The sequence below is a fragment of the Thunnus maccoyii genome, chromosome 12, assembly GCF_910596095.1.
Source record: "Thunnus maccoyii chromosome 12, fThuMac1.1, whole genome shotgun sequence".
Classification (NCBI taxonomy): Eukaryota; Metazoa; Chordata; class Actinopteri; order Scombriformes; family Scombridae; genus Thunnus; species Thunnus maccoyii.
In genome coordinates, this window is record NC_056544.1 from 4,920,179 (window position 1) to 4,945,391 (window position 25,213).

Genomic DNA, 25,213 nt, shown 5'->3' on the forward strand with positions numbered 1-25,213 from the left:
CTTATACACTACACTCTGAGCTAAAAGTAATAATGATAAAAGAATGTTTACAGAAGCATATATGGGTCTGAACGTCAAACAAAGTCTTAAAAGGCCCTCAGAAAGATGAACATGCTTTTGATTAAGTCCAAATACAACTTTTTCTCAACAATATTCTATATCTAATGAAAGATATAGCTGGATGACTAGATAGATTTTTGCATTTAACAAATACACCTCTGTTTTTATATAGAAGTAAAAGGTTCATATTGATATGGTTCATAAAGCGGTTTCTATACATGGTTCATATTAATAATCAGTCATGTTTTTTGAGGAAAAGCTACAGATATTGTGTGCCTTCAGTCAGGTCCAGCAGTTCTGCTTGGTTGCTCGACAACATTTGCATTTGGAGAGAGCCGCAATTTACTCCACTGACTGCTTTGTATCCTGTAGGCAGGCCGGCGAGGTGCAGGCCTGGCAGCAGACAGTTAGCTGTTAAGACAAATTTCATCAAACCAACCCACTTTGATAAGAATCTTATTCTGTTTTATTTTGCACTGGCAAAGTCTTATCCACCTTAGAGTGAGGGCTGAACTGGGCCTCTGTGATGAGGCTCCAGGCAACAATTTTTCTACCGAATGCAAACACAGCTGAACCAAAACTGAAGTTAGTTCAGTCATTTGAGTAGAAATGTTCTTCCCTCAAATATTAATACTGTCAACTGATGGAAGGGGCAATTTCTCACACAGCCAGTACAGTAAAAGTGTTTGCACTAAGCTAAGCTAAACATGCCTTATACTTTACTGGTAAAATTGGATTTTAAAAAATGTGATAGAAAAATGATGTTTTCAGGCGAAAATCTAATGGAAACCTTTTCTGAGTTGCCAGCCCTGTCTCCTAGATCAGATGTTTTGGTGGGGAAAAAAAAGTTTGTACATTGTCTATGAACATTTCACCCATACATTCAGTAACATTTCTGCCACCAAATACATAATTTTCTCCTTCAGCAAAATGTTTTTGCAGTTGCAATTTAGTTTTATATGAATGTAACTTCTAGGAGAAAGGGCTGGAGTTGTCCATGCAACAAAACATCTTCATTGTTGTAAGCTGTAGTAGAATGTATTTTTGCACCAGGAAACACAAACATTCAAATGTCTACGGACAAAAAATATTTGTTGAAATCTGATTAAACTGATCTCAGCAACTTATCTTTCAAAAAAAAAAAAAAAAAAAAAAAAAAAGGGAGGGCAGTTTCGGAAAAATCCGTAAAACCCAAAAATAACTGAACATTCACAGGAGACCAATTTTCTGATGTTTTCATGTGTCCTATTCAGGGTGAATGAGATCAAAACTTACAGCAGCAGAAAGCCTGAACATGAGCTAATAAGACTCCACAGATCAGGTCTGCTGATTCTTTGAACTCACTGGCCTTCCTTTCTATATGTTTGTTACAGAAAGATGCAGAGAGAGAGGCCATAGGGAGGAAAGTAGACAGTTTGCTGCTGTGGATATCTGAATAAGTGTTTAAGTGGGGGTTGTGCATGAGGGTAGAGAGGAGTGTTTTATTCAGAAATTCTAATCTTTTGATGATGAAAAAAGAGGGAAATATTGCCCGGATTTCCATCCCATCAGTGTTGTATCTAACGTAATCTCCTTTGACAGAAAGCTCTTTTTGATGTTTTATTTTCACGGTGTAGCTCTAAGTTCTTTTTCTCTCTACCTCTCTCTCTCTCTCTCAAGCACACACATATCCACACACACACACACACAGCAGGAGGCTGAGGTGTGAATGTGTGTTTGGTCTTCAGGTTTTTGTGTATATGTATATGTATATATATATATATATGTATTTGTGTGCCCTGGTTGTTCTCAAAGGGACTTGGTAAGTCTCCACGTTTCGCAGTAGGTCCTACTGGGAATCTATACATCAAAACTTTCCACAACTCCCTCTCTCTTCCACATTCTCTCTCATTTTTGTGCCTTCTGTTTAGTCAGAATCCAGTTTAATGTGCAGGCATGACATGTTTGCTAAGTAGGAATGTCGGTCTCTTTCTGTTTTGGCTCACAAACCTCAAATAAGTAAATAAAAGCAGAACAAAAATGCATTTAAAGGTAATTATTGTACTTTTAAATACACTTGCTGCTTTAGGTGAGGAAGCATTCATTCAAATGTACATGCATACATTGAATATTGTCAGAAAAAGCCCCTACTATGATGGTGGTGACACTCATTTAATTTGGACAAATTCTGTTCTTTACCCCATGTGTGCTATGGTCACTGAGAATTCTTAATTCTGATTTGCTTGACGCAGGTGTTTGCTGTTTTAAATGGACACAAATGTACTCCAGTATTAAACTGTTAAGGAGATAAATAGTTGCTCAGTGAGAACCATGCAAATTCATTTCAAATGTGTTTGAAATCTGCATGAATCTGGATGTCCGAGTCAACTAGGTGAACTACTTTCTTTACCCTGTGTCATCCACTGTAATCGATTTACAACCTGTCTGGTATGAGCCCACACAGTTTTTAAAAGTCGAGTTAGGAGAATTCTTGACTAGCAAAACAGAAGCTGTCACAGATGTGTTTGGGTAGGGAGGCTGCAGGAAAGAGTGTGGCAGTGGAGAGGGTCAGTGGAGGGGTTTGTGAGTGAAGAGCGTTTGAATTGAGTTTCTGGAGGGACAGGTTGCCAGTGGAGATGTTTTAGGACAGTTTATTAAGGACTTTGGAGGATGTACCATGAGAATACTATTGCAGTAGTTGAGTTGAAGTGGATTTTGAGCACAGTGAAAATATGAATCAACAGTAGATAAGTGTGCTATGATGCAGGAGTGGTTTGAGAAGTTTATGTGGATGTGTTGATATGCATTGACATGTTTTAGAAGTGACTCTAGTGTCAAATTGACATCGATTGTAACTACTGCTTGTGAATCCAATCTGGCTTTTGGTAAAATATTCCTTTAAATATGAAGGTCTTTGTTGACTTTATGAGCTGACAATCTCAAGACATTTGAATCAAGCCTTTTCCTGTGCATTATTTCATGATGTTGAACTGGATAGAGGCCAAACAAAGGCACACAGACACACTCTAAACTATCTCAGTCTGTCTTTCACACATATTGTGTTTTGATAGCTTTGCTTTGCATTGCATTTTTAATGGCCAAATCTCTTTATGATGGCTCATATGTGTTACCTTCACAGCCCCACATCAATTTGTAGTTGTAGTTGTTCACTTTCTATTGGACTTTCTATGGAATTTCATTTTCTATAGACAAGGTCCCTTTTACATTCACCTGCTGCTTTATAGATGCTTGTTTCCCCCTCACACTAGCACCACTATAGGCTCATTTCTATAGAAGTTGGCACATGGTTCATTATTGCTTTTTCCCTGAGCGCAATAGGTTATTTCACTACACAAGGCCCTGGTGTAGCTCTAATCTTTGGTTGAATTCTGTGGTACCTTCAAAAGCTGACAGCACTGAACTGAACTGAACTGCTTCTCCCGGGGATGATCAGGGACGTCAATGTCCTTGTCCTCTTTTTTTCTGAATTAAATCGAAGAAGTGAACAGAGAAAGCCCAATTCTGTGCTGTTTCTTACAAACATTCATTCAGTGACTCAAAACAAAACACAAATCATGTGTGATTTGTATTTGGAGCAAGTTTTAAAGGGATTATCTGATATATTTAGCAAGAGATAAAAGTAAGAAGTTATTTTTTATTATTACAGTAATTTCTTAAAATTCTGGGAATAATAATAATACCATAGTTTCATCTTTTGTCTGTGTTGCTTTGACTATCAGCCACAGATATACACTATACCACATTCCTTATTACCAACATACACTGTGATCTGCTGTCTCCAATAGAAGACTCCAGTGAAAAACTGCTATTCACAATCTTAATCCACTTCCTGGAATTTGCAGTGAAAAAAACTATGAAGCCCTCAGACTGTATCTACCATAAAAAAGGACTGTGTGTTGATAGCTGCTTTGAATGTTAGAAGTGAAATAAATTGAGTCATAATCCACAGTGGAGTGGACATATTATTCTTTACTATGTTACATCATTGGTATGGCTGGCCCAGTGTTGGAGTTTCCCCATTGGTTGTTGCTCTTTCAAAATGAATCAAAGTGAACGGTTTCAGTTATGTCCTCAAGGGGCGTTTACAGCAGAGCCCCGAGCACAGCCCCGAAATAAGTTTTAAAAACATACATTTACCGACCCAAGCGTCTCACACAGAGGCTCCGACACTGACAGGAGCACCAACCTCCGGATACAAAGAGACACGACGGATCCATTTTACCAGCCTGCATGGCGGCTAGCAGCTAGTTGGCATAACTAGCATTATTAGCATAGCTGTGGTGTGCTATGTGTATCCTGTAGACTGTATAAAAATAAGGTGTAGCCGTGGTGTTTCCGGTTTAATAGCACCGTGCTGGGCAGGTGACAGGTGTGTTGACGGTGTTTGTGTGCTCTGAAAGACGTCATGGCACGGATATAAAGTCACACAGCTGACGAACTAGCATGCTAATCCTACATATGGATGAGACCATATGTTTATCACGGACAGAAACAGATGGAAAACGATAATTAGAATGTAAGTATAATATATATTACAATATTATAATAGAATTATAGAACTATAATTATGCCTGCTGCAAATTTGCACTTACATGCTTAGTGAAACTATTTCACATCTCCTGTCATAGTATCATACCCAGTGTACTGATACTGATTGGACATTTTGAGGTTGAATTTCCATGCGTCCTTCTAAATGACAGGACAGACTGATGTTGACTGATATGGTGGTGGTTACCAGTTTACCCAGCAGCACCAATATAGTAAAATAATTCAAACCAAAACTTCATATCTAAATCACTTTCAGTGTTGAGTAAACAAAAACAAATTGAACCCTCTTCCCCAAGGAAAAATACCCTGATCATCACTGACTATGTTTTTTTGTTTTTTTTTTAATGAGGGCACTGTTTGTCTTCTATGCCCTGACAGGCAATATGTGTAGAAAATATTAATATTCAGAACGCATGAATTATTACTGTGCATTATACACACATACTTTCAAATATACTGTTTGCCCATGTGTCTTGTTCTTTCACTTAAATGTATGCATATCTGTCTGTTTGTTTCACTGCTCGTGTCTTTCTCTCTGTCTCTTCATCTTCCTCTCTGGCTCTCTGAGTGTTTGAACCCAGTTGGTGTTAAAGTCCAGTGGTAGTGAGCACAGCAGTTGGGGCTTCTTTTGTTTCATCCCTCTCTGAAATAGAGAGGTTAACATATCAAAAAGACTGCAAAGACCCTCTTTGTTTGTGTACATTTGTGTGGCGGGGCAGTGTGTGACCCACATGTGATCCAATACACAAAAACACACGCGCACACACACACACATACACACACACACTCACACACACACTATGCCCAACAGGCAAGTGTTTCCTGCTGCGCAGGCTGTTGCCTCCTGACTGTTTCCATCACAGAGCCACAGGCCTGTTTCTGCCCTGCTGCTCTGTCCACACTAAGCTCTCCGTGACTCTGATGTTGTGGACCACAGAAGAAGCCCACAGCTTAAGCCCAACCCCCCCCCCCCCCCCCCCTCCCCATCTTGTATCTCATCAGCAGCCAATGTTTATCAAGGCCGCCAGAAGTAGAAGTGAGAATTAGGCTGAACCCCTGTCTCTGTCCCTACAAAGAACTGCTTGACAGATCTTCTTTGTTATTTCAAACAGGTGAAAATTGAAAACAGTGTGATTATTCCCCACACTGGTACGTCCTTACCCGACCACATTCAGCCAGATGACACTCTCCAATGCATGAGTTTCAGGTGATGTAATGTTTTAATTGTACAGAAACTCCTTTGGTAAAAATGTGATCATTCAGTTTCCTATCAGATTGATTGATTTTTTTTTTTAAAGAATCAGTCTCAAACAAGTGAGTTAAAAGACATTTCTCTGTTAATGAACATTTAATCATTTTTATTTTAATATTAAATAATAAATAAATTCAATAATGAATACATTTGAAAACAAATAAGTAACATGTTCTTATCATTTTGGGGTTCCGAATCAGTTAACAACTGCCAGATCTGAAAAAAAGGTAATAGTTAATATAATCAGTTAAATGTTACTTGAATCAGGGGTTCCTAAAACCTTTTAATGTCAGGCACCCCCCCCCCCCCTCATACACACACACACACACACACACACACACACACAAGACAACTGTTCTAAGGTAGGGACCTGGCAGTGGCAGATTAGGGCTGCAGCTAATTATTTTCATTATCCACTGACTTATTGAATCATTTTTTGATTAATCAAGTAAAAGCGTATCCTATCCATGTAAAATGGTGAAAATTGCACATCGACAGTCCAAACCTCAAAGATATGTTGCCATTATATAAAAGAGAAAAAAAGCAAATTCTCACATTAAAGACACTGAAGGGAGCAGCTTTTGGGTATTTTTGCTTGATATGTGACTTCAACAATGAATCAGTTGTCAAGTTTGTCACTGATTAATTTCCTGTTGGCCAACTAATCCATGGATGGACTAAACATTTCAGTAGCAGATGTTGAAACTCCTTGTCTCATTGTTCTAACCTACAGAGAAAGATAGAGGTCAAAGCAATCTAAGTAATCTGAATCTGGTTGTAGATCCCCAGGAGGCCCATTATAGAGCCCTGGTGGACCCCACACCACAATTTGGAAACAATTGAGCTTGGCTATAATGTCCTTGTGCTTGTTTGACACATTTAACAGAGGAACATGCCTGACTAGAAGATGCTTGATTTGCTTGATTTGAGAAGAACACACTGTTATGTTACACTGCGCTGCATTTTCACATAAGAATAAGAAGCTTCTTCATGGTGTTGTAAAAGTCATATAATACAAATCCCAAATCTCAAGTCAGGTGCAAACCCTAAACTTTTTATTTCAAGTCCCAAACAAGTGTTTATGTGCTCCTCACTAAATATAATACCATTTTACTTTACTTTAATATTATGAACATATAACAACTGATACGTCTTAACACTTCAGCTAATCTCAAACAATAGGAGAAATAACATTTAAGTGAAGTTGCACTAACTGCTGCAACATAGTAACAGTATCGCATGTTATAATAGAGCTTATTACTGTAAAACTGGCCTAATTAACTAACATAAAGCCAAGTCTTCATAAGATTAGAATTTATGACAGTGCAGTTGTATTGGATTGCATTAGATTGCACAGGTGTTCCTAATAAAATGCACTGCCTCCAAACAATCCCCTTCAAGCATAGAGTTTGAGTGGGATTTCTTGAAAGACTATATGCTGTAAAGACAGAAGACTGCAAACTCACAGGGAAGGGTAGACATCATGACCCCATCCATTGGTAGTTTTCCAGTGTGTTTAAGGCTGTAGCAGTTGATGTAACTTGTGCGATGATGAGATTAAAGGATTTAACGGATTACGGTTAGCCCAGGAAAATGTGGCTACCATGTATTCCCATCTCCATTACCCCTTATAAAAAGCTAATGAGAGCAGCCAATTTTGCTCTTGCTCTGTGGAAAGTTAATGCAGAGTAAAGCCTGCCGGCGCTCATTTTCCTTAATGATAATCAGATATTAGCATTGGTGGGGTCACAAGAGTACCAGAACTAGAGAAGTGCCTTTAACATTGTGATGGAGGTACTGTTTACTCCAAAATGTTTGTATGACCGTAAAGTCATCATATTTATCTCTTAATGCAGGCTCCCTGCTCCATGACATGCAAAATAATGAGTTACCAGCACATGTAATTATAATTATGGACTAATTTCAGCATTATGACTTTGATCAGTCTTTTCATTCATCTATCTATTTGTACATTATCTCCAAAATCTCCATAAAATGATGTTCCTCATTACTCCAGTGAGAATCACACTGATTAGCATTTCCATTACTGCACAGAAAATGTTGGTTTTGTAATTTAACTCATCAGGAAGGTTCTTTTGTAAATAATGCTACTATAACAAGAGAAAAAAGCTTTAGAGATAAAAGTACAATCTTAAAATGTACTTTTATAAAACAATTTAATATAAAATATGACTGTCTGGATCCAAAGTAAAAAAAAAATGAAAAAAGTTGTAGTTTTTGTCTTATGAAAATAATCATTTTATCTTGGCTTGGCACTGCTTCCATGCAGCCCATGTTGTCAGGCCCCCGCTGGCCTTGTTTCACTGCCACTGCCATTGTTTTCATACAAATTGGGAGGAAGTGTGCCTGTGTTCTTGAGTAATATTTTTGGTAGGATATATTGGCTGGAATGTACAAGTGCTTTGTTATTATGGGTAACAGGGGATGCAACAACAATTATATGAAACACAAAACAATCTCAGAATTTTAAGCGCATTTACAAAGTACATACACATGACTCCATCCATATTTGAAATGAGGCCTCTTCTTGCTTTCGAAATTTCATTCAGAGATGAGTGAATTCATTCAGCATCCCAACCATACTGGTTACTTAGCAACTGAGAGCAACTTTATACTAAACTCTGCTAAAGGGAACAGAAGTGTATATTTTGTCACCAGAGCAGAGAGGCTTAGTGCACAAAGATCTCTGACAGTTAGTGCAGTGGGTGCATCACCTGCCAGAGTGACTCACATTCAACTGTGAGTTGTTCCAAAAAGTCCTCAAACCTAAACAAAACAGATTTTTTTGGCAATGCCTTCCAAAGGACCCCAAAGGTGAGTGTTTTTTTATTTTGACGCCCCTGTCATCAGTTTGTCAGTGCCTTCCAAAAACCATATTACAAAAATATTCATATGTGAGTTGTCTGTTTTGCAACCACAATGGTTAAAGTTTGGTTAAGTTAAGGCGAGGGGATATAATCATATTAAATTTGCTCTTCTGTTTCCTTCTGTTGACCACCACAGGATCTGACATACTGGAGCCAAGCAGCAACCTCCGGGGCTGAAAAATGAAACCAATGCAGAAGTGCCAAGAGCTGCAGTTCCTCGGATGGCCACGTGAGGCTCCAAAAGAAGGTCAATCCCCATAGACCCCCATATTAAAATGCCCACATTTACAGCAGAAACAAACATGTTTACAGCCTGGTGCAAAAAACAGTTTTGCTCTCTATAGCTAATTTCCCCATTTATGACAGCTGTGCATGGGGTGAATTGTTTTATAACTCACTCATTTAAATTTTATTGAGCTGTAAAGTTATGCATAATTAAGGATGTAGCCGCTAGGTGGCTTGTTTCAGCAACCAGGCTTCATTCAGTCCACCTCAGCTCCACCGGGAGTTAGACAGAGTCAAGCACTGCCAAGATGGTGACGGCCAGAGCCGCCACCTTGAGCTTCAAAACCGCTCTTCAGAAACCAGTAGGTAACGTCACGGTGGCTACGTCCATAATTTTTACAGTCTATGACTGGAACTGAGGTCTAAATGTAAAAATAGAGGTTGATGTTGTCACTGTCAATCACACTGGAAAATGATTTACACAGCTGATTTCCACTAAAATTGACAGTTACACATAGCAACAGGTTGCTGAAACCCTCACATTTCCTGAAATAGTGAGGGCATGAATAGGACTGGATATCACTGTCCTCATCGGCAGCTACGGCCCTAGCAACAAGAGGTCACTAGTGAGGAAAGCAAAGAAATAGGTTTATTTAAATGTTTGAACAAACACTAATGCTGCTATTTTTCTAGAGGAATAATCTCAGTAGTGCAGGTAGGGCACGGCCGGGGTCAGTTTATGGGCCTTATAAATTATAAATTTGACTCAGTGATACTGAGTGGTGTGCATCAAGGTGAAGAAGGGGTCAAAAGAAAATATACTGTCTTAGAGTCTTGTTTTTTATATAATAATCACATCATACAGTCCCTTTGTAACAAGGCTGTGAGAGAAGCAAGAGTGTAAAGACACAGTGATGTCTCTGCTTTGTGCAGAGTTATTATTTATAGTTATTATCTTTTCTTATTGTCTGAACATAAATAATCACCAATAAAATGAAAAGACTGCATTAGTCAATATTATTTTGGTGTAGTTTATTTTTTCATGCTGTTTATTGTATAGTAGATGTTTGAATGTATATATTATTCTAGTTCTTAACATATCTACACAATGTTTCTTGTACTGGCTTGTTGCCGTCACACTTTGATGCAGGGGATCAATACAGTTCATCTTAACGTCTCTAATCTTATCTTACGTTGAACACAACATACTAAAAAAGCCGATATTTCATTTCAGTCTAAAGACAAAGATGATTCAGGGTTATAAATACACCACGCTCATCTTGATTATACTGTTTGCCAACAAATCATGATGAACTTTAGTAATTCTGCTGTCTGCCTGCAAAGGTTCATACACGGTATTGATCATCGGGGGGTTGCCGGCTGCTTAAATGAGCATTAGAGAAAAAAAAAAAGGAAGAAAAAAGACCAGCAAAGGCAACACAAGGCGACCATATGAACCCACTGACTCACATGTTGCCTTTGGAGACAGAAGGAATTATAATGCTAGAGCAGGGGAAAAGCAGCCATGGTGCTATGAAACAAATGCAAATGATCCATATAAATGAAACATTATATAGTATGTCTAATATTCACTGAGACAGTATATGCACCGGCTTAGTGAATAAAATGCATTTAGTTTTCTAGCTATACTGAGCACAAAAAAAGTCAAATCTCCAAAAATCTGAAAAGTTTGGTGGATAAAGAGAAAGACATCAAGTGGAGTTCTCTTCTTCTCAATGATCACTGAAAATGTCCTGAGTCTTATGACAATCTGTCCAACTTATGTTGCAAAACCTTCACCTGTCATTTCTCACTACGCTTCCCCTTCATCTTTAAGTGATGCTGTCGTTTCCATTTGTACAGGCAGATGCAGACACAGGCAGAAAAGAAATGGAAGGAAGCAAAGAAGGAGGGGAGGGAGACAGGAAAACGCTGTCGGTTTTTATTTGTAAAACACCTCGAGTTTGAGAGAGAACCGGCTCCACACAGAAGAGAGCGGTCATCTAAAAGGCTCAATTTTCAATAAGGAGCTGTTAAAGTGCCTTCGAATGAGACATTTCTAACCTCCCGCTGTCCGAGTGACCCGAGGAGCAGCAGAGAACTGCGGTCGTAAAAGACAAGCACCGGCGGTGAGTATAACTGACTTTATAACTGTGAGCCGGGCCGTTATCTTTCCATGCTCTGCTGACTTCTCTTGGATGAATAAAAGTTAGCAAAAGACAGCCAGTAAGAGAGAGAGAGAGAGAGAGAGAGAGAGAGAGAAAACGGGGAGAGAGCCTGTATGATTCACTTCGAAAACGTTCCTTATGAAACACCGTCGCTGTCAACTCCTATAACAGCCAAAGAACAAAAAAAAAAAAAAAAAAAAAAAAAATGCCATAGATAATTAAAACATAATTTTCAGGCAAGTCTACATTTCTGACAGTACAAACGGCTGTGAGAACCTTCAAGGCTATGAGCTAAGAGCATCTATTTTTAAAGAGCTCATGGAGTGAGGAGGGGAGGAAATGACAAGCATTATAAAAAAAATTTAAAAAAAATCTGATACTGTATATATTCCAAGCTGAGGAAATGGAAATCTGAATCGCAGCCTCAGCGGATACTGCGTATATCACATACGGTATTAAATTTGGACTAATGATAATGGCGACAGGGGTGGACATGAACTCTGGTCCTGTACTTCATCATTTACAGACCACACAGCAAAACAGCCTCTGGACACACAGAGAAACTCCTGTCTTGGCACACACTGTCCTCTCTGGCAGGATCACTGTTTGACCCAAAGGAATAGAGAATACAAGTCCCAACCTAAAGATTACATAACATAGAATGATTGAAAATAACTAGTCCAACAGTCCGCGGCTATACGTTTCTCTAAGTATTGTGTTTTCTTATCCAGACTATTTGGAATTCTCTGCCTCCGTGTGATTATGTAAGTTTAAAAAAAAATGTAAATACAAATATTAAACGATGGCTGGGTTTGCTTTCTTTTTAGTTCTCTGAAGCCATAATCACCATCTCTAATGGTGTCCAGACAGAATCACCTGAGTTTGACCGCTGGAGCCAATGTACAGTATGTTAGCTATAAGCTAGTAACAGACATGTGAAAGTGTCTGTGGGAGTGTGTACGTTTATGAAGCGGATTCATAAAAGCCCCAAAGTTGAAACATTTTCAACTCATGCAGATTCGTGCCACCCTGGGTGAATTTGCACCTAATCACATCTTTTCTTACTTTGGATGTAATTGCTCCACGTCTCAAATTCGCTTTGTGTTCCGTCTGAACACACAGTTACAGTATGTCCACACTAAGCATCTTGTTCTTTCTGATTTGGATATCTGTCCTCAGTAATCCTCTGTATTTCTCACCAGATAATGAAGCTTTTGAAAAAAGCTTGAGACACTGGCAGCATGTTTTCCAGTTGGGTGGAGAAAATGATGACCTAAGCCTGGTTGGAGGCACAGCCAAATGTCATTTTCTGGGGTATTTGCTGAAACAACTGATATTCTCATTTTTCATGGAAGGACAGTCTTGTTATATGAAAGGATAAACAGTTGAAATAGATCAAATATTCAGTAGAAATTTAATGATCATATCAGTGACTGTATGAGGTGAGATCACTACAAATGTCACATCTTTCTCTTCACCTATTTTACCTCACTGTAACTATGAAAACATAAAAGTATCTGACTTCTCATATTCTACAGATTCTAACGACAGTAATCTGAAATTATGTTCTGTTTTGATTCACAATCCATGTTGAGTGGTACTGTATCTAATCTGAAAAGGTTCATTGTGGATGATGTTCTTTGTGTTTGACTCCACACTTTAAATGTTGCAGTTGTGCAGAAGTTGACTTTTTTGTAGATTTGAAAAATAAAAAGATTTTTGTCTTTTTTATGACTCTAGAGTTATGAGCTGTCAAGACATAATCCTGTAACATCTTTGAATTGCATTGCATGAGATAAGTGATATATATGAGTGATATATATATATATTTCAAGTTGTAATGACTGCTCATAAAAATGTCTTTCAAGTAGTTGAGGTCTGAACTACAGTTTGTCTGATCCTGCCGAGCTGGTAACTCAGAACAGAAAGAATCAGCAAAAAGACTAGTGGCTGAAAGAAAATGTGACCGAATTTCAAGTTTCATCATTCGATCCTGCGCTCATCACTCAACGTTAACAACTGCTCCTCTTTTATCTATTCACAGATTACACTGAAAGTATTTAAAGCTCTGACTTTAATCTCCCAGACATCATACATTTACCATTCCCTCTCATCCATGTTTAGGCACTCTTTAAAAAGTCCAATTCAGAACTCATTTTATTTTGTTAAATTAGCAAGGACCGCATGCATAACAGTAGTAAGTGAGCTTTCAACCAATTTACAAAAATAAAAGACACAAAAACCATCACAAACAGCTCATTTCCAAATGTATAGCTAACAAAATGTCCAAACACACTGTATTAGTGGAAAAAAGAGAGAGCGTCCTAACTGAGAAAACTAACTGACCCACATGTATGAGCAGAGACTTGAGGAGAGCTGGTAGACTTTACTAAACGCTTTATATAAAATATTTCACTTCTTCCTTTTCTTTTCTTTTCCATCATCTTTTACAACAGGATAGAGGATACTGCTGTCCCACAATGCTGGCACCGGAATTAGATTTCATCATATCCCAGTAAATTATATGTAGAGTTAAACTGATAGAAGATGAATGAAAACTTTTACGTTATGTTAAAAGTTATATGGTTAAAAAAGTATGTTTACCTATCATTAAAAGCTGCATTAATCACATTTTTGGACATTAGAAACCATAACTCTTAACTCTTAATTCAGTTCAACAGAGTTGTTTTTGGCCATCTGACAAATGTAAATCCAACATACATATATGTTAGTGTCTTTACAGGCTCTTAATCATATTCCTATCTGGCTCTTTAGCTGCTAAATGCTTCACTATGTTCACCAGCTATACCCGATAACTGTTTAAAAATGTTTGTAGGTGCAGCTTTAAAACATTTTATTGCTTCATTTTAATAAGAGTCACAAGATGAATCAAAATTCTGTTTATTTGCCTTTTCTGTCATGCTTTTATTTTCTTGCTGAATACTGTATAGTTTAATCTCTTCAGGCCTCTAAAAAACAAATCAAGTGAGACAAATCTGTCAAAGGAGAAGCACTCTTCAGATGAACTCCCATGATGTGAGGTCTCTTTGTGTTAAATCACAATCTAAAAATGTTTGAGAAGCCCCCGGGCAGCCAGCCTGACACACACTTAGATTTAAGTGAGACCGCAATGTTTTCTTCCTTCCACCTGTTGATCCTCTAAATCCTGCTAAACTCTTACCGCCTTCTTCTCTCTGACACACAAACACACTCACCTGTAAATCTTGTATCTGGTAGAAAATCCCTGCTGGAACCTCTCTCTGAACTCGGTGTACTCCGGACATTTGTGGAAAGGTCCCTTCTCTGACAGCAGCCAGTCCAGCTGCCCTCCGCTCTGCCTCGTGCTGAAGCCCCACGCTGAAGAGCTGGAGGGGGACGAGGAGGAGGAGGAGGAGGAGGAGGAAGATGAGGAGGACGACGATGGGGACGACAAGGAACTGTGGAGCGCCTTCCCCCCGTGACCCCCGCCGCCCACTTGTTCAGCTCGGGCGGGCCACGGCAGCCATAGCAACACCCACGGCAACCATAGGAGCATCAAGGAGGACGCTGACCATCTAGTAGGGGAGGCGGAGCCATGGGAGCACCTCTCTCTTCTCATTGGCCAAGGAGTCGCCATGGTCCCGGTGGTGATGTACTAGGGCACCTGGGACCGGCATTTCTTCTGACAGTCACCTCCCGCTGGCCTGGAAAATAAGATACGGACGCATTTTAAAAAAAAAATACTAATAAGAGGTTTATAGTTTGATAGTTGACAGACTTCCTGTCCACATATTGTGCTTACAGTCTAGAATTATAAAGGCAGCATAATATCCCAACGACAGCAATGTGATTATCTTCATGTCTGCTCTGAATGTGTACATCAAAGTTATTTTCTGCATGTTACATAACAAGACACACATAATTATACTTGTTAAACCATGAACGTTAATTAAGTGAAGACATCAGAGAGGCATTGCTTTTGTTCTGTCATAAACGAGGGTTCTCGTTGAAATGCAAACCTTACAGTAGGCTTCATTTACACTTGTCATTACAAGTGTCTCACATCTGGATACAGTCCAAATGTAATTTAATACACTTTTATGTAGTCACATGCAGTATATGTGTCTCTGTTAGCCACATCCCAAATCTGATTGCAAATAAGGGTCAGCATTACTCCAAGCTCCAGAAGGTGGTGGTAATGCACCTGAAGCTGCTTAAAAACATCAGAAGAAGAAAAGGTTTGAACCAGCTGTACTAAAAATCTCATGGATATGCATACACTAACGCCGACACATTGAAAGATATGAGTCAGACAAAAATGTTAGGGTCTTCACAGGCTCTTACTCACGCTGCTCCCTCACCCACACAGATCACTCAGTGGCTGCACAGGAACAGATCGACGCTAGCAGTAGGCGTAGCAAGTTACACCTTCTGGATAATTGAATGTATAGAAATCGCTGTTTTTTGGGTTTTTTTGTCACTGAAGCAGCTGTTTTCAGCGGGGGGACAGTCCCTTTGGTTATTTCTATAGACTGGTTAGTGTGTAGTGACACTTATGATATCTGATAGATACCCAGTCTGCATAAAACATGAGAAGTGGCTAAGTGTAAATGGGGTCTTATTGTATTGCCTTTCAGCATGCATATAAACCTGATTTCAAGAATAAAAAAAAATTAAAAAATATATCACTCTCAGACTTGCCAGGCAAAGTAGACAGCTGCTTCTTATCTTTTGGATAATCTACATCATTTAAGCATAACAAAAACTGAATGTTTGCCCCTTAATAATAATAATGTTTTACACTGGAAAACACCACCATTGGTTTGTTTCTGGGTCTCTGAGTAAAATAGGTTGGGGGAATGTGTGTGTATGAGGCCCCTCTAGCAGGCTAGTTCAGCGCTGTCATCAAAATATAATGTTCAATTGATTCCAGTAGTTACTTTGCCATAAAGTGTTGGTTTTTGTATCCACTGTCTTTCAGTTCGCTTCACCTGCTTCAGTCAATGATTGCCACAGTTTCTCAGAATGCCTTTAGATAATACCCATACTGTAGAATGATTGTAAACTAAATGCACTTAACTGCAATTCCAATTTTAATAACATAAAAAAAACCCATAAAAGCAGGTGAATGATTGTTTCTTATTCATATCTACCAGGTGGACTGTCAGCGGTTGTTCAAACTCTGCATGTAATTACATGCAAATTCGTTTTATCATCTGTGTAATCACTTGTTGTCAGAATAATTTCAGCCAACCTCTTGGTTCAGTGGTGGTATTAGACAATATTCACCTTGGTGACACGAAATGACAGCCGGTACTGTTGATCCTATAATGTACACTAAACTGCAGGTGCAAGATGGTTTCATACTTCTTATTCTAACTGGAAGATAAAGATCATTTAAATCTGCTCATTTTTAGATGCAATTTACAGTTGACAAGTAACTGAAGTTAGAAAATATACATTTCAGAAAAACATAAACTATTAAAACTGGTGATTTAGATTCTTTTTCTTCAAGTATTCACAAATACATATGTTTGATCCTTTTGGCATGGAAGTTCATTCTCAACCTGGGGAACAGTAGTGACTAAAAGTGCTTAATTCAAGGTCCATTTATTACTCATGCTACCACCGTAAGCATCCTCCAGAGACTACCTTACATGGCTGGTATGTTGAAATATCCAACGCCCCAAAGTCTTCAATTCATAAGGCATCAACACCTACCACTAAAAATTCAACACCTTAAGATCTCTGCTGGTACATGCTACAGACAGGACCCAGTGGAGAGGAAGACTGGACTGCATGCAACAGCTGTGAGAAGCATTTCATGAAAGAAACATCAAGAACCCTGGACAAGAGACTGAATGAACTCCTGAAACATCTGTTTATGAACAGCAGACCTACTCACTGACAGACATCTCGCATGTGAAACAACCAAAAATTGTTCTAATTTTGGCAGAAAATCACCTGGAACCCAACGTCCATACTAAGCAGCTTTTAGGGCCTTTTAGTAGAATGAATCATGTTTTTGAGCTGTGCTGCAGAATAGAATATTTTTGCTACTGTACTGTCAGAGAAATATTCTCCTGCAAACAGAAAACAGACACAGTTTTCTACAAAAACAAATTATCATTGTTTAACTGATTAGTTCTAATGATCAGTCTAGAATGAAGCCTCCACTTCCTGTTATTGCCAGTGCATTTGGCCGTTTATCTATAAATTATGAATTATGCAGAGCCAAATAATAAAATTGACCCAGGACTGCAAGGTCCATAGCTGTTTCTGTAATGGTACTGAAGTGGTTTCAGATGGATTTTCATGTCATCATACTGTATATAGTGCTATAATGGCTCTGTGAAATGTCAATAGGAGTTAAATGCACTTTTCACATTGAACCTTGCTCGAACCATAAGTCTGAGTAGTTCATGACTTTAACAAAAGAGCATTCTCACTGTCATCAAAGCACTTTGCAGTGATTGCTAGTATGACTCATACATATGACTTTGAGACCAGGACGCATCATTGTGTCTCGGTAATGTGACAAAATTACACAGTTGCTCATAATGAAGGTGATCACAGTTATGGAGCTAAGTGGCAAAGGTTAAAATAGAAAAGACTTGAATAATTCAAACTAACTTTGAGGCGTACTTGTAACATGCAGAGTGAAGAATGTGCAAAGTGACACCACGGTGACGTGCGTCTGCTTCCAGTTTCTTGATGCCTTTGTGTGTTTGGACTAGAATGTCATCACCTGCCTTCATAAATATCAGGCTTGTTAGCAGCACAAACCAAACACATCAGCACAAACCACACTCCAGCTCGAGTGTGGACTCTCGGTATCTGACGCCAAACTCCTCTTCCTCCTCCTCCTCCTCCTCCTCCTCCTCCTTCAAATGTTGCTTTTATTTAGTCAGATGCCCTTCAGAAAAGTACAGGCTTGCTGTTCATTTCACTGTTAATGACTTGCAGTAGTGCTGGGTGGAGTCCTTTGGGACAAATCAGCCTTTCAGAACGGTTATGTAAAGTAGTGGAGAAGATGCTTTAAGTGGATTGGGATCCTAAGTATTCCCTGTTTATCTTACAAACAAATTAGAGAATTAATTTCAGGTGGATAAATGCGGGCTCTGACATGAAAAAACAATACTCAGGGCGCTGCATTCTTAATTTTCGCTCGCTGCACCCAGAGATTACTGCAATTTGAAAAAGCAATTAGCAGTCATCTGTCAAACGAATGTATTTATGCAACTAAAAGCAAGATGAAAACTTGATGAATGGGATGCTGTGCTGCTGCTGTTTTCATGTACTGCATGCAGGTGCAAATTAAAAATATGCTGCCTTCCTTTTGTTATATATATATATACACACACACACATATATATATATATAAAATAAGACTGTATGCCAGGCTAGGGTGTCTGTTTGATACGTGTAAAAAATACACCAAGGAAAAGTCTTGAAATGTAGGAAACACTTTTAAAATAGGTAAAGGGAAGAGAAAGCAATTACAATAGCTCGCCTTGTTCAGTCAACTCCTATGAGAGCACTGCAACCACAAGTCAGTCCTATGACATAATATAGCTGGAAGTGTCTCTGAGAAGAAACTTTATTTTGTAGAAATCACCCATAACGTCCAGTAGCACCCAGTAAAAACTCACTGTACCGTCTTCACTGACGAGCAGGAAAATTACAAAAACTGTCTCACAATATGCAGTATATCTGTGTCCTCTGATTATATTAGACCACAACATACATTGTTTCATAATTATGTAAGATAAGCTAACAAAACAAAATAGCATCTAGGATCATTTTTACAGAACAAAGACAAAAAAAATTGGATTTGAGATGACTGATGAAAGGGAAAAGAAAGGATGGAACAGTGAAGCCATGAGGATGAGGGAGGGGAGACAAGGAGAGAGGAAAGCACTGAGGAAAGAATCTATAGAAGTGGAAAATGAAAAGGAGAAATGTTCGGAGGTACGACGGTGAGTATGTGCCATATATAGTACAGCACAATACCTTCACTTCTTTCAACTGTCCTTTCTTTCTTTCCATCTTCTTTCACTGGCCTTCTCTCTGCTCTTCTTCTTTCTTTCTCTCTTTTTCTCTCATGCGTTTTACTCTTAGTCGCTCTCTTTCTGCTATCTCTTCCTTCTCCTGCTCATCTTTGTAAAACGCAGCAGCAGTTAAATCCCAACAGTTTAACTTCTTTGCCTGCTTTGCAAATAAACTACAATGTGAAACTGTAAATTTGATGCATTCTGTTCCCAGTAGTAGCTATTTCTTTCTCCTCTCTCTCTATGTATATATATATATATATATATATATATATATATATATGGGGCAGCTTATACATGTTGTTCAGAACCATTGCAGGAATTGCAATGGTTTCCCGCTCCAAGGAGCTGCGAGATTTGCCTTTCAAATGAAGTTCTGCAACTTCTTAAAGCGCTACCTCTCGCAGAAATAAGAAATATACCCATAACTGCCAGACCTCCTTCTCCCGCGCTCCTCTCCTGAGACTCCCCCCGCCCACCCCCCGCTAATTATGAGATGCATAAAACATGCTGCGAATGTCAGCGAGACAATGGGGGGAAATTGTGAATTTTTAGACCTGACATTTAATGTTCGCCTTGCATTATTCACACACCCTTTGCGTATTTACCCTTCTCTCTCTCTCTCAACTTGGGGAGGAGCAGGAGGTAAGGTATAAAAGGCACGAACATCTCCATCCATCGGGAGGGAGGGAGGGGAAGAGGGGTGTGAGGGCCAAAAATCGCCCCCACATGTCGTGCTTAAACAACATCTCAGAGACGACTGCCGAGTCAGGGGGGAGTCGGGGCTTATGTTTATTGGATTTTTTTTCTATCGCCTTCACCGAGCTTAGCGTGCATCGAGTGGGTTGTAGCGCCGTGTTTACACAAAAAGGGAGAAAGGAAGAGGGAAAGGTGGGAAATGAGAAACATTGGGAAAGCTGGGGAGCGGTGACGGAAAGACGAGGGCGGGAGAAAACGAGTGCAAACAGACGTATTGGCAGATCTCACAGACAAAAGACAGGAGAATATTGAACCAGGAAAAAAAGGGAGTTTAAAAAAAAAAAAAAAAAAGCGGCAACTCGCGCTTTAAACTTCCCTCCCGGCTGCCAAGTGACCGAGCCGAGAGCTGAGCTGAAAGCGGTTTGACCTCCTAACTCATTTAAGTAATTCATGCTTCATTTCAGTAGGCAGAGAATTATGTCGGGAGGTTGCTGCCCCTCGCTTTTCTCCTTTCTGAGTCAGACGAAATTACAACCTTCATTTTTCTCTGCAGCGGAGAACATGAACCTGCAGCAGAATTCATCAGCTCACTATCTGTGTACTGCAATTACCGTGACTGGGAATGCTTATTGGATCTGACACACATATGTGTTTCATGTCCGTTTGAAGCTGTGGTTGTGCAGACTTGTGTTTCTGTCTTTGTGTGTGCTTGCTTGTGTGTGTGTGTGTGTGTGTGTGTGTGTGTGTGCATATGCTGCTGAGCACCTGGCCGGGCCCTTGGCAAACAGAGCAGGTGGAGGTCCATCAGCATTAGAGGCCAGCTGTATTCTTCAACCCCAGCAGCTCACTACTCACCTCTCAGCATTTATGCGAGTCAGCAGCAATAGCCGGCCAGCTGTACACCTGCTCTACCCCCCCCTCCCCTCTGTAATTCTGGCTCACCGCACACCGAGGCTTATGGGAAGGAAGGAGGGAGGAAGAGGGAAAACTGAGAGTGACAGAGAGAAGAGAAAGAGAGAGAGGGAGCTGGACGAACGCTGGCAGAGGAGGATTGATGCTACAGGAAGGGGATGACAGTCGAAGAGAGACAAACAGGGAGGTTAAGAGAGAGTAACAGAGGGAGAGACGGATGAATATAGAGGAAGAGACAAAAGAGAGAGGAATAGAATGGCAGAGACAGAGAGAGGAGCCAGATCTACATTTTGATGTGGGCTCAGGTTTTGGGGGTGTGAATAGCAAACAAGGTGGATGCCAGGTTGTTGAAAAGGACAAGAGTTTACCAGCTGCTCCTGTATGTATGTATATGTATATATATATATATATATATATATATATATATATATATATATATATATATATATATATATATATATATATATATATATATATATATATATATATGCGGCTCTTTTATTCACAGTCTGTTGTTTTTTTATTTTTAGATTTCTTTTTATTACATCAGAAATGTAAATGTTTGCCCTAAAGGCCAGAAAAAGGCACAGCAAAGTTCATCCTCACATCCATGCATATAAAGGCAGAGCTATAAAGGTTTACAAGTATACAAAACAAACAAAAACTGCAATCTTGTTGGTAATAATCCTGATAAACGAAGCTCACATTCACCAGCTTGAATCTCTTATTTTTGAGTGTGCATACTGCCAGCATGTCTTTTGCATTAAGCAGATAAAGTATGTGATGTCTTACTTTCTGTTGAAGTTTTGTTGTTGGGGAAAGGGCAGATAATACTGTTACATCAGTGTTTATTGCCGCTGCGGTGTTTCTGCTCTTTCCAGGGAATGGGGTTAATTGCTGGTGTTTGAGACTGTAAGCACATGCTCTCTGCATGCTTTATATTTATATTAGTTGGCAGCGCTTCACATACCAGCCTTCGCTTGTGGTGTTTTCCATTTTTTCTTGGTACAGATTATCGGCAGAGTTTATGCCTATTTTGGGAAAAGGGTTGTCTGTTCCTGAAGGACTGTTTTTTCTGATGTGTGAGTGCCTGAGTGCATTGGCAACTAACACTCTCTATCAAAAGTACATCTAAATTTCTCTATCTTGGACACTGCTAAATTTTGATAAATATGTTGTTTTTTCTTTTTCCTTTGTGCACCTTATACAGCGTACCTCTTCCATACAGGAGGAGCATATAATGACACAGGTCTGCTAAATATGTGTTCAACCCACGCTGCATCTATTCACATGAGACAGCTGTCAAGGTTAATCTCTGGTTGTCAGTGTTAGCAGACTCCAGTTACATTAAGTAACTGTTCAACTTAAAGCGTAGGTTTACAACTTTTCAAATCTGTCTTAAAGCAACAGTCAGGTGTCCATATGAACAGTGAAAGAGGGTTTCCTTGCGATAATCATTCCTCCTGTTCATACTGGCTATTAAAAGATCACCTTCAAATGAGCTTTCAATGTCAGTGATGGAGGCCGAAATCCACAGTGAGTCCACACGGTCATTTAAAAGTTGACATGAAGCTTATATGAGGCTTCAGCAGTCTTTTTAGCATCAAATTCCCTCTTTGTGTTTCCTCGGACAGTGTTTCCCTGTCGAGCTGCAGTGGAGGTATAGTAATAAAAAGAGGGACTATGGCACTAAAAAGACTTTTAGTGCCACAGTCCCTCTTTGGCACTAAAAGTCTTGTGGCTAGTATATTTCCAGCTTGCGGTGAAATCATAATCTGCAAAAAAAAAAAAAAAAAAAAAAAAAAGATATATACCCAACTTATTTTGCCAAGTTTGTTTTGAAAAAAAAATCACTTGCGAAATGCCAATATGACTTTCAAGATGTCATCAACTGACAAACAGAATAATAAAACAAGACTCATGCTCTGATGTATTTATTCAAACAAAAACAAAACATAATTAAAAAAATGCTGAAAACCAGTGACATTATCTGGCAGTGTGAGGAGATAATTTGACTATAAATATTCTGACAGAGATTTGACAAGTTTGGATGGAACACAAAATCCATCCAAGTCTTCCCACTCAGTGAAGGCAAACAGAGACACTCTTGGCCCGACGTATCAGTACTCAGCATCTCTTTACAAGCTTGCTGCAATCTGTTTGTATGAAATTAAGCAACTTCAACTGATCTGCGTCTTTAATTCAATAGTGGGTTTTTTTGGGGAGCTGGCGGAGAGTTTTAAAAGCAGCTTGTTGACAAACCTCAAAAAAAAAATGGAGAGAAACTACATGATTAAAGCAGGGAAAAGGTTAACTGGTGTACTGGAGCGAACTCCTACATGGAGCTGTCAATATTTTATGAGGCCTTCTCAAAACCCGCAGAGACGATTAGGAAACCTGGGCTCCACCCACTGAGCTCGCCTCACTTTTTTGCTTTGAGATGTGAAATCCCAGGAAAGAAGAATGATTAAGGATGTTTTGATGTATTCTGCTATTAAAAAAAAGTGTGACTGGATTAATCATCTGAGAAGAAATGAAAGGGGCATGGCGGGGCATCTGATTAAAGGAAAAAGAACAAAAAAAAAAAAAAAGGAGAAACATATAATCGGCTTTTTCTCAGACTAACAGCGTCTATAGGCTGAATCTGTGTTTTTGAACAAGCAGGTGGTAGGATACCCCAACCCCCCTACAGAAACACACACACACACACACAAATACATCTACACACACAAGCATGGCTGAATTACAAAGCAGCAGAGTCGTTGCACAGTGTAATGGCGATAATGTCAGGAGACACACACTGATGGGCTGCGGCTGGAAACTGGAACCCTGACAAATTATATGCTGTGCTGGCTGTGTGCGTTCATTTTGTCTGTGCAGTACATGTTACATGCGTGTGTGTGTGTGTGTGTGTGTGTGTGTGTGTGTGTGTGTGTGTGTGTGTGTGTGTGTGTGTGTGTGCGACTGTCTTATCAGTGCGTTCTTTGGCCAATATCCAGCTAGACAAACAAAGAGCCATATGGTCAATTAAGGCCCATCAATACCTCTGTTAACATCTTTACCGGCTGATAATTAAGAAAACAACAGCCTGTCAGCAGCACGCTCTGCTGAAAGTCATATTACCCCATCTCACGTATCCCACCTGCTATGTAGTGTGAGGAACACCTTTCTTAAATCGTTTTGTTATAATAAATCATAAGTCAGTGTTTGTGTGTTAGCGTTTTACAATTATATATCAAAATTTTGCAGAAACAGATTTTCTTTTCTGGTGAGCTCAAAATCATGACATCACATGACATAATGAGACTGAATGTGGGGGTTTAACGCAAAGCTACTATCTCTATCTGTTTATGTCACAATAATATCTGTATATAATAGGATGAAGCCTAGATGAATGTGTATATGGTAAAGCTATTGACAAAAAACAGGCCATAATAGCTCATGAAGCCCTACTGCATCATTTTCTTTTGTTAAAAAGGAAGGTTGTGAAAGCAGTAGGAGAAGAAGTGAGCTTGATGTGTCTGTGTTATTTACAAAAACTTTAAAAAGATCCCCTGGTCCATTCGCCTGCACTTTTGAGACGGTCCTTAACTTTCATGATCCAATCACATTCCAACTTTTGTAAACCTAAAGCAGTGTATTGAGTGATTGAAGATGTATTCTTGTTGATTCTCACTATGAGCTGCAGTAAGAAAACAGCATGAAAAATATTGAACGGAACACTGTTTTGTTTGTTTGCTTTCTGTCAGCTTGGTCTTCAGCTTATTGGGACTTGGGCTCGTCTCAGTTCCCGGAGCTGAACTTCCTCAGACTGACTTAATTGGTTTCTACTACAAACCTACAGCTACTTTTGGATCTTAGGCCCAAAAAACAACTAAAAGACAAAAGCTGCATTGTAACTAAGCTTAAGACAGAAATGTTTTTCTTTTTTTTCTGTCCAGCAACAAAGATATGCTAACACTACGCAACACTACCAGACTAACAAAGCACATATAATCAAATTCAAAAGGACATTAGTGCTACTTAGGAGCTCCCCGAGCCAATAAGTTAATAGACAAAAGATCAATAAGATCAATAAAATAGATGCATACTGTATATATAGCATACATATACTGTATGTTCTGTCAAAAATGATTAACCATTATCACAAAAAAACACGAAAATGAAGTTTCAAAACACAAAGGACACTTTCTGTGGAGTATCTGAGCACCTTCATTCAACACACTTTTACTGAATACACTATACAGTGGGTGACCTTCAAACTGAAGTATATCGAGCTCTTCTCCTGATTCTTTCCTCTGAAACCTTTTCATATGAATCAGGAGCTTAATAAACTGCAAACATAATGTCAGATTAGACTGACGGTGATCTTCTAGACTCCAGCTGAAAACACCATGTTTTCTCTATGCAGTCTGATTAAAACAAGAATAG

At 39.2% G+C, this 25,213-nt stretch overlaps 1 protein-coding gene across 2 annotated transcripts in view; it reads right to left on the reverse strand.

Moving 5' to 3' along the window:
• The window catches only part of brinp2 (bone morphogenetic protein/retinoic acid inducible neural-specific 2), a 192,411-nt gene that overhangs the window by 123,966 nt on the left and 43,232 nt on the right, over positions 1-25,213 (reverse strand). For both annotated transcript variants that reach the window (XM_042427797.1, XM_042427798.1), the window contains one exon: positions 14,357-14,824. In XM_042427797.1, coding sequence (XP_042283731.1) covers positions 14,357-14,757 — 401 coding nt within the window. In that variant the 5' untranslated portion in view covers positions 14,758-14,824. The remainder of the gene's footprint in view (positions 1-14,356; positions 14,825-25,213) is intronic.